Here is a 14,717-nt window from a genome sequence, read left to right as displayed (position 1 = left end):
CATGGCCAAAGCTATTACCAATTTGCAACAAAAATTCCTACAAACATTAAGTTAAATAATACTAAGCTTTCCTAAATGAATTAATGAGTCTATCATTATCACCGATAACTGTAAACCAACTACACCAACAGATAGATCACATTTTTAGAAACTTAATAGAATTTATTTCACAATTTTGGGATACTTATGTGAATTGATATTAATTTCCAAAGTTCAACTTAGAATGTAAATTATAAAGCTAATTATATCCTTTATAAAATGGAAAACCGATTCGGACCCGTGCGGCCCATGAGCGAGCGGCGCGGCCCACTCCTACACAGCACACGCGCATGCGTGACCCACCGGTGTGGCCCACGTGGCCAACCGGCATGGGTCAGTCAAAGCAGGCCGGCCCACGCTGCCAACCGACATGGCCTAGCCAGAGCAGGCTGGCCCACACGACTGACCGGCGTGGCCCAGCCGCACGACAACAGCCCACGACGGGAAAGCCCACGCGCTCTGGCAAAACCCATCTTGACCATGGCCAGTCCTTGGTTGACCCTACACGCGCACCAGTGTGGTGGCACTAGCACAAGGCGGTGACGCCGGCCAACCAAGCCCCACCCTACCCCCGATAGCGAGCTAATGCTCACCTAGATGCAAACGCAAGGTGATGGGCAGTGAAGCGGTGAACAGAGACGCGGTCTAGAGCTCTCTCCACGGTGGCGGGACTCCTACAGCGGTGGTGGCCATGTTCCTGTGAGCTCAAGCACAACTGAGATGAAAGGAACTAGAGGATACACATCAGAAACTCACCCCGTACCTACCAAACGTGGTGGTGTGACCAGGGACGAGATGGGTGAGTCCGGCCACGTGTGCACGGCAAGCACCATGACGGACGATAGTGGCGCAACCATGCCAGCGGTACTGGGAAGGTAGTAGCAGTGCAAGTGGGGTGCACACTGGATGGAGGGGGTCAAGGCGAACACACAGTGCCATGGAATTGAACAGAGGTGGATAGTGCGATGCTAATTGGGCGAGCGTCGCCGTTCGTCCTTAAGGTGGACGACGGTGGAGAAAACTCCAAATTGGAACTCGACATGGTACAACTGCAGTAGTGGACATGCCTGGCACTTAGCTAAGTTCCCAATCAAGCCATAGGCGAGCGCAATTACCATAGAAGTGACCCGACGCTGCGAGATGGCTCAGGCGTGGCTCGGCGACACCGGTGTGACGCCATTTAAGGCAGAGGTGACTAGGGCGCAGCGTGGCGCTTGCCACTCAATAGAAGAGGACAAGGGCACACAGGAGGCTACCTGTGCGTGTACTAGGGTAGCATGGTTCATGCGGACACAACGCCTTAATTGGCAAGCCAACGGCGACACGCCCATGTGCCGGTGTAGCGGACGCGTGCAGCAGTGGCAGTGGCGATGCGATGCAAGCGGCCAGGGTGCATGCGATGTGACGACATCACGTAGTGAGAATGTGCACGTGCTGGCAATCATGGCTATGGCCAAGGAATGCCACTACACCCGAGCGGATGGCGATGGTGACTGGTAGGGCATAGCTAGCAACAAAGCGATGCGAGCGGCCCCAGGGCACTGACAGCGGCACCAGCGTGCATCGTGGTAGTGAGGTAGACCTACTACCAGCTAGGGCTGTCGGCCTCCATAGCCAGCCAAGCACAACCAGGCACGCGCACGTGTGCGGCCGGCGCACTGACGACGGCACAGGAGCACGCTAACCGCATCCACGTGATAAAACCGGCCGGAAATGCCATGCGCACGATTTTCAAACTGTTCAAAAACCCTAAAATAATATACGTGACATTGAAATGTAACTTTCTTTTCATGTTTCCGATGATCATTTTGAGTTACGGAATTCGATCCAAACACTATATCACATGCATTAACACATAATATGGTGCTCATGACATGTTTAAGCAAAAGATTTTTAGTATAACACCGAGGGTGTTACAAATCTACCCCCCCTAAAACAAAATCTCGTCCCGAGATTTTATGTGCCTAGTGTGGGAAAGGAAATAAGAAATACATTTCCATAAAAACAACTACCTTGATGAACCAGAAAGAAGATGGGGATAATGCTTCAAGATATAGTTTTCATGCTCCCACGTTGCTTCATCTTTTGAGTGGTTTTGCCATTGAACCTTGTAGAACTTCACCACATTGTTTCTGGTCACTCTTTCTTTTTTGTCCAAGATCTTGACATGATGCTCAATATACGACAAGTCAGGCTAGATGGGAAGTCCTTCAATCTCCATAGCTTCATCAGGAACCCACAAACATTTATTCAACTGAGATACATGGAACACGCTGTGTATCGCTGATAAAATATCTAGAAGTTGGAGACGATAAGCAACTGGGCCACATTGCTCTAAAACCTTGTAAGGACCCACATAACGAGGGGCTAGCTTGCCACTGACACCAAACTGATGCACCCCTCTCATAGGAGACACCCTGAGGTACACATAATCCTCAACTGCAAAGGCTTTCTTCGCTTGTCCGCATAAGCTTTCTGTCGGCTCTAAGCTGCCTTCAAATGACTCTAGATAATACTAACTTGCTCTCGAGCTTCTTTGATGAAGTCAGGCCCAAAGTATCCACGGTCTCCCACTTCAACCTAGTTAAGTGGTGTCCTATATTTCTTTCCATACAGAGCTTCAAAGGGTGCCATACAAGTGCTTTCTTGGTAGTTGTTGTTGTTAGAAAACTTAGCTAGTTTCAAGCATTCATCCCACTTCTCAGGAAACAAAATGGCATAAGCTCTCACCATATTCTTAAGTGCTTGATTTACTCTTTCTGTTTGGCCGCCAGTCTACGGATGATAAGCTGAACTTCTAAGGAGACTAGTACCAAGACATTCCTAGAGTTGCTCCCAAAAATGGGAGACAGATGGACCCTCTATCAGAGATGATAGTGAGAGGAACTCCATGCAGGGTCACAATCTGGTCTAAATACAACTCGGCATACTTTCTAGCTGAATATCCAGTATTCACTGGAAGAAAATGAGCTGACTTGGTAAGGCGATCCGCAATGACCCAGATAGAGTGATACCCCTTGGACGTGCGGGGTAAACCCACAACAAAGTCCATAGAAATATCTTCCCACTTCCAAATAGGAACAGGCAAAGGCTGCAGATATCTCGGGGTACGCATATGGTCTGCCTTAACTCTTCCATAAGTGTCACACTTCACAACTTACTTTGGTGATATCCTGCTTCATATTGGACCATCGATACAAGTGGCGCATATCATGGTACATCTTGTTACTACTAGGATGGATGGACAACTTGGAAGTATGGGCCTCATCCAAAATCTTTCTTCTAAGTTCCTTACTTGACAGAACCACCAATCTATTTTTATACCTCACTACACCTTGATCATCAACACTAAAATGAAAACCACGCAAGAGTTGAGCAAACAATTCCATTTCACCATCTTTCATCTTCCAGTTTTTACTATGGTGCTAGACTGTCGACAAGTCATACTAACACGGCGGCGATTCGTGAATCAATATGCCCAGTGGGGTACCCCAAAAACACATGCCTCATCTACACCCCAGGAATCAAAAACACATCTCGAGCAGACAAGACCAACCCGTTCCACTCCTATTAAGGGGTCTAGGTCCCCGTCCAAACTAGGACTCCAAGCCCCCGCCCTTGAGTCCCGGACTTAGTGCGATGCAAGGACCTCCACCCCAAAACCCACCCTAATAGTCAGTCTAGAAAGAGCCAGAACCCATGACAAGAGAGTAACAAGTTTTCCCTACAACCATACACAAGTATGTGCTCGGGATAATAAGTCTGTGACTTGCTTAGAACCCAATGCAACGACCAGTCCTTAACCGACACAGACAGAGAAATAGTGTAACCAAGCTATGCCCCGTTGGCTGCAGGACATAACCCCTTACACCCACCGGTACCCATACCCTATCCCTGCCTGGTCTCCATTTTTCCTTTTACCATTTTTATCATGAGTGATAATAATAATCACCTATTATGAGTAGCGACATGTTACTCACGCTACCAAAATTCTGAGCATAGCAGCTACTCGACCTATGCTAGTAGGACTCATAGGTAGGTATATTTATGCATTTAGTTTCCATAAAATGCATGTATGTAAATGTACATCACATATATATATCTAGTGATCATTCAAAATAAGGGTTATGCACCGAGGCTTGCCTTGGGTAGGCGTGGTGTCAGCAAAGTCAGCAACTGATGGCTCTGGGACTTCCTCCTATATGAGAATGTCCTCCTCATACTCCTCGATGACCTCCTCGTACTCCTGCTCACCCACAGACATGAACTCTACCAACTCGTTATCTACATGCATGAAATGATGATGCAACACTTAGTAATATGGCAACAACAACTCTTAAAATAAGAATACATCTATCAAGCTAGCTCTACCGACTAAGACGCTGAGTTACTTATTATTAACACTAAATAGATATGAAATATTGCATGTATTATCTTAGCAACTAAAGGTATCCCTATTCTTAACATCTATTTACTACATATATGATAAAACAAGGAGTACTAGCTACCCTATTTATCGACCTCTTATAAGGCTACAAAAATTATAGTGAGCACATAATAATACAATGAACCTACTATAAAAATTTCATGGCCAAAGCTATTACCAATTTGCTATAAAAATTCCTACAAACATTAAGCCTACAAACATTAAGTTAAATAACACTAAGCTTTCCTAAATGAATTAATGAGTCTATCATTATCACCGATAACTATAAACCAACTACACCAACAGATAGATCATATTTTTACAAACTTAATAGAATTTATTTCATAATTTTTAGACACTTATGTGAATTCATATTAATTTCCAAAGTTGAACTTAGAATGTAAATTATAAAGCTAATTCTATCCTTTATAAAATGGAAAACGGATTCTAACCTGCGCGGCCCACTCCCGCGCAGCGTGCGCACGCGTGACCCACCGGTGCAGCCCACGTGGCCAACCAACATGGGTCAATCGGAGCAGGCCGGCTCACGCTGCCGATCGACGTGGCCCTAGCAGAGCAGGCTGGCCCACACGGCCGACCGGCGTGGCCTAGCCGCGTGATGATGGCCCACGATGGGAAAGCCCACGCGCTCTGGCAAAACCCATCTTGGCCATGGCTAGTCCTCGGCCGACCCTGCATGGGCATCGGTGTGGCGGCACTGGCACAGGGTGGTGACGCCAGCCAACCAAGCCCCTCCCCACCCTCAATAGCGAGCCAATGCTCACCTAGATGCGAATGCAAGGCGATGGGCGGTGAAGCGGTGAACAGAGATGTGGTCTAGAGCTCTCTCCACGATGGTGGGACTCCTACGACGATGGCGGCCATGTTCCCATAAGCTCAAGCACAACTGAGATGAAAGAAACTAGAGGATAGGCATCAAAAACTCACCCCGTACCTACCAGACGTGGTGGCATGACCAGGGATGGGCCGGGTGAGTCCGGCCACGCGCGCACAGCAAGTACCACGATGGATGACAGTGGCGCAACCATGCCAGCGGCGTTGGGAAGGTAGTAGCAGTGCAAGTGGGGTGCGCACAGGATGGAGGGGGTCAAGGCGAACACACAGTGCCACAGAATTGAACGGAGGTGGATAGTGCGAGGCTAATTGGGTGAGCGTCACCGTTCAACCTTAAGGTGGCCGACGGTGGAGAAAACTCCAAATTGGAACTCGGCACGGTACAGCTGTAGCAGTGGACGTGCCTGGCGCTTAGCTAAGTTCCCACGGACGATGATTGGCGAGGCAGAGCGGGTGGCCCTAGGGCACCGACAGCGGCACCAGCGTGCATCGCGGCGGTGAGGTTAGTTTGCCCACACTACTAGATAGGACAAATCTATCGTATTCACATGCCATGTCCGTGTTAGGTTAGTTGTTCGGTTTAATTACCTAAGGAATGTTAGGTTTAGTCCAAGGAATTATGTACCCTTGTTTGATACATGTTCCTCACATGCTATGTCATGTGCTTGTTGTTCGCTTCAATTACCTAAGGCATGTTAGGTTTAGTCCAGGACATATGTACCCTAGTTTGGTACATGTTCTGACATGCCATGTTCTGTGTTCCGCGTGTTGAATTATGTAATCCACTACTTTGTTATGTTTTATTTGCACTTTGAGAACTAGTTTCACTACCTCTGTAATATTAAACTTAATATTATGAGTACAAATAATACAACCCATAACACTGTGAAAGGTCCAATAATAGGGCACATTAAACAACACAATAACATATGAAGTACATGCTGACAAACTAAATAACGCAGAACATGCCCTAGGTACGCCCATACTTAAAGTGCATTAAATGACAACACATTGCATAGTCCATAGACAACATTGTTCATAAATAAACCATAGAACTAGCAAGTCATGCAAACTACTGAGTGCAACGAGGCAACTTTCTCTTTCTCTAGACATCGGGATTCTCCATCGCTGCCTTTGCTCGACGCACGCACTCAAGCTTCTTCTCCCTCTCCTCCCTGTACGCAGCAACACACCTCCTTTCCTCCTCTTCCTTCTGCTCCTTTTCTGCTGCCTCCTCTCTGTGTCCCTTCTCCAATATCTCTAGACGCTTTGTATCCCACTTCTTCAGGCCTTGTAGAAGCCGCTTGTCTGACTCCTTGATCTTAGTGTCGATCCACTATTCAAAATCACAGAGCGATGGAGGGGTCTGCAACAAAGGCAATTGTTAAAAAAACAAATAAATATGCAAGACTTTATATGACACAAAATAATTAATAAACAATAGCAATTTCTCACAATAAATGTACTGCGGCGCTAACGCTCTATAGGCTTCCAAGTAAAATTGAAACACATCCAATACCTCTGCCTATAGGTTGCCTCATCTTTCAGAAATATCTACCTTGCAAGGATCACCACAAAAGCACATGGGTCTTGGCACACCGCTAGGGAGCAGCTTTGGGTCGTAGGGACTTCTGGTCATCCAGACATAACTACAATTGAACAAATTTCGTTATAATAAAAGAAAGCAAATAACAATTAACCCTAAACCTAGGGTTTACCATGTGATGCGCAACAATGAACGCATACCTTGGTTTGCTATCTTTTCCACGTCTTGGCATCCTACAGTTGTATAATACATACGAATATTAAAAAGTGCATAAACAACGACCCTAGTGACGATTCTTAGGTTAAAAACACGACTGATATATACCGAATCGATACGAAAAAAAACTAGGAGGGGTGAGAGGATACCTTGCTCTCGAAGAACTATGGATCAAAATCAACTTTCCACGGCCCAATATGTCGATTTGTGAGGTAGGGCGAAGTGGAGACAGAGAAAACCCGAAAGGGAGGAGAAAGAAAATAAGGATGGTTCGGGCAGGTTTCCCCAAGAGAGAGGAGGAACAAAATGAGGATGGTTCGGGTAGGAAGAGGGGTGGATTTTTTAAAAGAGGGTCTTGGCGCCAAGATCTTTGGCGCCAGGCTTGGCGCCAATTATCGTGGCGCTAATAACGATGGCGCCAAGACCACTGCCATGTCAGCTCCACGTTTGCGTCGGCGGAGGTGTCTTGGCGCCAATTTCACTGGCGCCATGCTGTGTGACCTTAGCGCCAATTACAATGGCGCCAAAATAAGGGTCTATTTTTTAAAAGCATTTCGCTAGGGGCATATTTGAGAGAATGTTTCGAAAAAAGGAAAAAAACAAAAAAGACGGACAAGCCCACACCACCCGGTCACGAAAGCCCATCTACCTCTCGGCCCAGGAATGTGCCCGGGATCTGGGACGAGATCACGAGGAGAACATACCAACGACATCCTCAGGTTCCAGAACCGCTGACGTGGCGCTCCTCCTCCTCCGGCAATTCGCTCCCTCCCTCCTCTCCCGGCCACGCCCTTCCCCCGCCCCAGCGAGGCCGTAATCTCTCACCGCCGGCCCCCGCTCTCCGTCGCTCCACGCCGCAAACAACCCGCCTCCGTCCGCGAGGAGGATCCCCGATGAGGTGAGGCCTTCTGCCCTACCGATCCCTTCTCGTGCACGAATCCCATCTCGCCCCCCGGGCCGGAAAACTCCGATGCGTGGGATCCCATGGCCGCGCCGCTCGCGCGTAGGAGCCGGGAGTCCCGGAGAGAATGCGGACCCGCGGTGGCGCGTGCTTGCGACGGCGTTTTGGCGGCGACGGGATCCGTTTCTGGCTTGATTTCGTGTCCGTGTCCCGAGGTATCGGGGCGCTGGTCGGGATTACGATTCGCGTGGCTTCCAGCTGAGCTGTGATCCGGTGATCCTGAGCGGGGAAGTGGTTGGTTTCCTTTTTTTTATGGGATTCTGCTCCAATCGGAAGGGGAACTGGGTGGGTGGTGTGGTGTCATCCGGTCGTGGAAATTGCTCGCGTGCGCTGAGGTCGTCGGTCCTGACCCACTTCTTCCTGATCTTTTGCAGCTCGGAGACGTGTTCATTTGAATAGCTGTTCGTAGCGTGTGCAATGGTGGACTTTGTTCGACGGCTCGCCTCTGCCCTGCTCAAGTGCTGCGACCTTGACATACCCAATCGGCCAAAGGGCCTTGAGGACCCCGAACGCCTGGCTAGAGAGACTGTTTGTATGCTCTTTTTTACTCTCGCTTGCTTCTACGGAATCAGTCTATATTTTCAGACGCTTGTTTCGTCTGTTGCCATTTATTCAGCAGTGGATTTCCTGTGTTTTGCAGTTAATGTGAATGAAATCGAGGCTCTGTATGAACTGTTCAAGAAGATTAGCAGTGCTGTGGTTGATGATGGCTTGATTAACAAGGTCTGTAAGTTGTACTAATTTCTTTGAGTGGGGAGTGGTAATGAATGGCATTTTTGTTTCCATGAAACCATGATTGTCTGATCTCTCCTTGGAGCTTTGACGTATTATCTGCAGGAAGAATTCCAATTAGCCCTGTTTAAGACCAACAGAAAGGATAGCATGTTTGCTGATCGGGTATGTCCACTGGATCCTTATATACATTTTGTCAGTGAAAATTTTGTTGTCATGAAAGCAAAGCTCGCTGCTGAGAACATCACGGTATTCACTATTCAGTCTGTTCTTGCCCAATTATTGTGTTCTTTTTGCTATTTGGGTCACATTGTTTTTCTAGTTCTGTTTTATAAAAGGATCACCAGTACAATATTTGTTTTATGAACATTGACGTTAATCACATTATGGCAAGCTGTCTAGAACAGTGGTAGGATGCCATGGACCCTGAGCCTTTTAAGCTTCAATCATATGCTTACACACATGTTTCTGTGGGCATGCGTTAAGCCGTTAACACATTTCAATTGTCTGCATGTGTAATTGGAAGGGAGTGTGCTCAATGTGAATTCTCTGTCTCTTTGTTACAAATTCGTTTGATTTTCAAAATATGCATATTTTTTTTGGGTTGATCTGAGTAAACACTAAGGTATCCTGTTTTTGATTCATTGACTTAGGTATTTGACTTGTTTGACACAAAGCACAATGGAATTCTTGAATTTGAGGAATTTGCTCGAGCCCTTTCTGTGTTCCATCCAAGTGCACCAATTGATGACAAAATAGATTGTAAGCCTTCATGCTTAATTTATTCATTCATTTATTTATTCCTGAAAATGCTACATAAGTGACCGAGTATCCAGTTACCATAGTTTTCAAGGCGTCGCCTAGGCGACGCCTAGGCGTCCAGGCGTACCCAGCTCGTCTGGGAAACAGTGGCGCCTTGTGGCCAAGGCGTCGCCTAGGCGCCGCCTAGGCGTCCAGGCATACCAAGCACTCGCCTGGACGCCTAACCGCCTTTTAAACTATGCCAGTTACTACTTTAATATGTGATAATAATTCAAGATAAGATGTTGAGTCATTACTGTTACTAAATATCCATGAAAACACTTGTGGACATGATAGGCAGCTGGAACTGTAATGCATGTGATGCCCTTCAGCTTTACAAAAGAATGAACATTGCAAAAAATTGGACTAGACATTCATTCCTGATGTGGTACATGGGTTAAATGGACTAACACTAACTCCTTTTTGTTGCGTCCAGAAATAGTTTATTTTGATTTCGTTACCTGCTAAGGCTCTGTAGAGTATATTAGTGGCCTGCAACCTGCATCTCTACCATGCACATACAAAATCTTTAGGTTTGGGAAGTTTCTATGATGAACTATTTAGAATGAGTATGTAGCTAACCAATTCAGTTTATTCTACTTTGGGAAATTATGCATGTGTCACACTAATTGTTCACTCTCATTATCTTGTTTCCTATCAACTTGCAGTTGCTTTCAAATTGTATGATCTCAAACAACAAGGTTTCATTGAAAAGCAGGAGGTACCTTCCACATGCTTATCCTTATCTTAATAAATCACTTCTTCCATGTATTAGTGCATATGATTGGTTTGCATGTTCCATGTTGCATATATTTTTCCTACATTTGCTACACTAGCTTGTACGTGAATATAATTATTCACCCTCTCAAGTCAGGTTCCAATTTAGCATATGATTTTATCGTCAGTGGAAATTTATTTCTCAAATTGAATTGAACTAAGCTGATGTGTTGAACATCTATGAGTCTAAACTGAAGCCCTCATAGACAACCCTTTTTGAGGATTGTTCTTATATTTGCTTGCACGAAGTATATCCCATTTGCCATTAAATGCAGCCATCAGCAATGAAATGATGTTGTGTTTGTTCTTGATTGTCAGGTCAAGCAAATGGTGGTCGCAACACTTGCTGAGTCAGGAATGAATCTTTCAGATGATATTATTGAAGGCATTATCGATAAGGTATATCGGAGTACATATACCTATATATCTATTGGACTTATGCTTGGTTGCTCATACTTTTTGATGTTACTAGACATTTGAGGAAGCAGATACAAAGCACGACGGGAAAATTGACAAGGAGGAATGGCGTAGCCTTGTCTTGAGGCATCCATCTTTGTTAAAAAATATGACCCTCCCATATCTCCGGTCAGTACTCTTGATGAGTTTTCCCTTTTCTTAACAATTTGAGTTTTCTTCCTGGACTTCTACTTGGGTTCCAGACTTCTTATGTGAAGCTCACTAGCTCATACTATATTTGTTAACCCAGAACATAAACCACCTGCCCCCTCGATTTCTCTGTATGTCCATGGTCTCAGAATAGTTTTAGTCAATTGTTCCTCAGTGGGTCAAAACTATTGTGTCTTATACTTTTATTGTGAATTTTCATGTTATGATGCACATGTCGTGCACCGGATACTTTTTCTGTTTTCGACAAGCTTTAATTCAAGTGCCCTTTGGTATACTCTGTGTTATGTCTGTTTAATGTCTTCTTAATCGTGATAATGAAGATATTAATAGCCTTGTTGTTAGAGAAGAAAAAGGCCACCCTCTGTGGATTGGAAGTTTGTTGGAAAGAACAGAAGTATCTTGTGGTTTTGGGACTATAATAACAGGAAAAATCACAATAAAACACCATCATTTCCACCCTTGGACAGATATGTTGAAACAGATAATTCTGAGGCATGAACAAGTAGAGTGAAATGGAGGGAATATTTTCATAAAATCTTTGCTTGCCAGATCGCTTCTTTTTCTCTTTCAGATCCTTATTTGGAGAAAGATGGGGGTATTCTGTGCTGATGGTGCACTATCATGATTGCTAATTCAAACTTGGACAAAAAAATATAGATTGATCCTTTTTTTTTTGCTGTTTTTACTGAATCTGTGTATGTTTGATGAAGTGACAACATTTATTGAAATATTGTTCTTATTGTGGATTAATTTTTGAACAGGGATATCACCACAACATTTCCAAGCTTTGTGTTCAACTCTCAAGTAGAGGATGCGTGAGGTCCCATCGTTTAAGGCACCATTCAAGCCCCTGGGGCACAACAGATCAGGTTCTGTGGGGGGCACTAGTGTGTTTTTGTTTCCTTGGAAATGTAAATTTCATGTGGTGGCATGTCCTTCTGTATAGTGAGTATTGCTATTGTGCACAGAATTGCAGCATGAAGCGTTTCTTGTCATGTGTTCATAAAATGTTCTTCAAATTCAACCGGTACATGGTTCGGTTACAAACCGGCCCAACCCAGGAACCAGCCCATAATAAACCGTTTTTTAGGCCACGCATGGGCTGGCTTGGTTACGGTCAAAACCGCGGTACCCGTCTTCTTCCTTGAGCATGTAACACCCTAAATTTTACAACATTTTTAAATAGGGGAAATTGATTTGTTAAGCATTTTATGGGCATTTGAATTTAGGAAATAATAATTTTATTAGGAATAAAATCAAATATAGGTTGACAACCATGAATGTGCATACATGCCACTGCATACTATTTTGAATTGCTTGGTTTGAAGTCAGATTTCGAATTGAGTTGAAATTGCATTTTTAACTTGCTTTGAAGAAAAATTCGAAAAAAAAGAATAACTTTCTTCTCCTCCTTTTCGGCCCGAAGGCCTGCTGTTGCCGCTGTGGCCTTCTCTTTCCCGCGCTGGCCTGCTTTGCTTCTTACCCGCTGAGGCCCGCTTGGCTTGCTCCAGAGCCAGCCCAGCTCGCGCAGCCCAGCACCATCGGCCCCGCGCCGCAAGCCGAAGCCCAGCATCCCCGGCCTAGTCACGCGCCCAGCCGCAAGCCGTGCTCGCGCAAGCGCCGTTCCCCGCCGCTGACCGGTCGGGCCCGCGAGTCAGACCCATCTTCCCCTTGTTCGTGTTCCAGGAGGACACTGTGCCGTCGCCGATTGAGTCCGACTCGGCCATGCTCTCCTTGACGTCGCGCCCAAGGAATTCCGTCCCCATAAATAGCGTCGCACCCCTCCTCTCTCCCCTATCCCATCTAGCGTCCGTTTTTCTTCGCCAAGCAGCCGCAGTCGCTTCTCGCTCGAGCGCCGCCGCCGACCTCCACTGCCAGCTTGCGCCGGGCCGTTTCTACCGCCTCTCGGTCCTCAGTTTCGGGTCCGGTGAGTTCGCCGTCCCTTCCTCTCTCCCTCTGTCTTTTTCTTTCGACGTGGAGTGCGCTGCAAGCCGGGAACCGCGAGCTCCAGCACGCCGGCCATGGCGTCAAGCCGCCGGCAGTACTGTGCCGACTGTTTTTTTTTCTTTTTCCGCCAAATCAGATCTCATCCATCGGTTTCTAATCCAATGGCCCAGATCTACAGATACCCCTTCGCTGCCAATCTTTCAAATACGCCCTTATAATTATTCCAGATTCAACCCGCAGTCCAAAGCGCGTTTCCAGATTTCGTTTTCTCTTTATAAAAGCGTATTTTGGTTCGGTTTTATTGAAATACGTTTTCAGTTATTCACAGTTTTGCCATTCAACTTGTTTTAGCCGTAAAATCTTCGTTTTAACTCCGATTAGATCCGTTCAAGTTGTGTTGGGTTCGTAATTAAGTAATCTACATGTTTACGCTACTGTAAAGTAGGTTTCCAACTTTTATAATACGAGCTTAGATCTAATCTATTATTTGTCTATAGGAAATCTTGTTTAAACCATAACTTTTTCGTTTTAGATCCGATTTTTGTGATCTTCGCGTCTGTGTGTTCATAGCGAGATGTAGATTCGTTTTCCAAACTTTTCATCTAGATTCTTTGCAATTGGTGTACTGTTCTAATATGTAGCCTTGTTTGCTTTGCATGATTGTTCATGGATGCTTGTATGTTGCTGTGGTTATCGAGTATAGACGGTGAGCAGTTCTCGGAAGATCAAGGGTACGACTTTGACGAGCAGGACCGGCAGGAGTACGTTGCTCAAGGCAAGTATAGCATGGGATCATCTTTGTTTCCTATTCACTTTAATTCATTAAATCCATGTGCATGTGTCTTCTTGTTAGGAATTTCCTAGAATTGGACTATTGCCTTGTCACCTATGTGTTATGCATTCGGGTAGCCTTGCTAGAGCTCAATTAAACCATGATCTAGTAACTTGACTAATGGTATATGCAATAAACGCTAAAATATGACTTTTTAGCAACATGGAAACAGGGGGTTGGAGTGTTTAGCTACTTTCTAAATGCTTCAGATTCCTCTCCCTAAGGACTTATCTGTAAGTGATCATCCGGGACTTACAGTACAGCTGTGAGAGCTACATGGCTCTGGCTTTGGCTCAGTATGGGGACCTTTTCTAGCTTGTTAGTGGTTACCTTTATTGGCATAAGAATGGCTTGACGAATCAGGTACAGGACAACCTCTACTCTTATGTGTACAGCCGTGAAGGAATTGTGCCATTTGATAGGGGGTTCCTATAACTATTTGCCGAGTGAATCTAATGGCCCTAACTTGTTAGACGAACCTTTGAAAGGCTTCATAGTGACCCCTGCCTGCTCACCTTGGAAGTGTTTTGGGAGTTATAAATCCGGGCATATGGGAATCACGACTCACAGTGAAAGTGTACAACCTCTGCAGAGTGCAAAACTGGTATATCAGCCGTGCTCTCGATCACGAGCGGCCTTAGAACATTTATGGAATAGATGATCACTAAGTAATATCTGTTTATGCTATTCATTACTCATGTTTACATCTAATCATGTGTTCTACTTTGGGGACTGAAACACCTTGATGCTACTCATAAGCTAAAATTGTGACAACTAAAAGCTGACCGCTGTTAAGCCTATGTCTAGCCTTTTGAGCCTCATGAACCCCGTGTTACACTTGTTAAGTACGACATGTATTTACGCTTGTTTATTTTCATTATTTGGATAAAAATCCCGAATGGGTAACAGATGACCTTGAGAATGATGATTTCCCTGAGGACTACTAGACTTGTGGTCA

The 14,717-nt window shown here is 45.4% G+C and overlaps 1 protein-coding gene and 1 pseudogene across 1 annotated transcript; one reads left to right on the top strand and one right to left on the bottom strand.

Annotated features, from left to right (window-relative positions):
• Window positions 1-6,392: 6,392 nt before the first annotated feature.
• LOC136502648 (uncharacterized) lies at window positions 6,393-7,098 on the bottom strand (annotated as a pseudogene).
• Window positions 7,099-7,794: 696 nt separating this feature from the next.
• On the top strand, window positions 7,795-11,988 carry LOC136504455 (calcineurin B-like protein 6). The gene is made up of 9 exons (XM_066499398.1): window positions 7,795-7,980; window positions 8,418-8,575; window positions 8,684-8,766; window positions 8,881-8,940; window positions 9,429-9,537; window positions 10,245-10,297; window positions 10,672-10,752; window positions 10,826-10,938; window positions 11,742-11,988. The coding sequence occupies exons 2-9, from the start codon at window positions 8,461-8,463 to the stop codon at window positions 11,797-11,799; spliced, it is 672 nt and encodes a 223-aa protein (XP_066355495.1). The 5' UTR covers window positions 7,795-7,980; window positions 8,418-8,460; the 3' UTR covers window positions 11,800-11,988.
• Window positions 11,989-14,717: the final 2,729 nt, after the last annotated feature.

This window comes from Miscanthus floridulus, chromosome 14 (genome assembly GCF_019320115.1).
Source record: "Miscanthus floridulus cultivar M001 chromosome 14, ASM1932011v1, whole genome shotgun sequence".
Classification (NCBI taxonomy): Eukaryota; Viridiplantae; Streptophyta; class Magnoliopsida; order Poales; family Poaceae; genus Miscanthus; species Miscanthus floridulus.
This window is presented reverse-complemented; position numbering and strand designations above follow the sequence as displayed.

Bases quoted from the DNA above. Each gene is read 5' to 3' on its own strand.
- LOC136504455 (XM_066499398.1), top strand. From the start codon at position 8,461: ATGGTGGACTTTGTTCGACGGCTCGCCTCTGCCCTGCTCAAGTGCTGC. The intron at 8,576-8,683 runs GTATGCTCTTTT...TGTGTTTTGCAG, and splicing joins CCTGGCTAGAGAGACTGTTT to TTAATGTGAATGAAATCGAG. The intron at 9,538-10,244 runs GTAAGCCTTCAT...ATCAACTTGCAG, and splicing joins AATTGATGACAAAATAGATT to TTGCTTTCAAATTGTATGAT.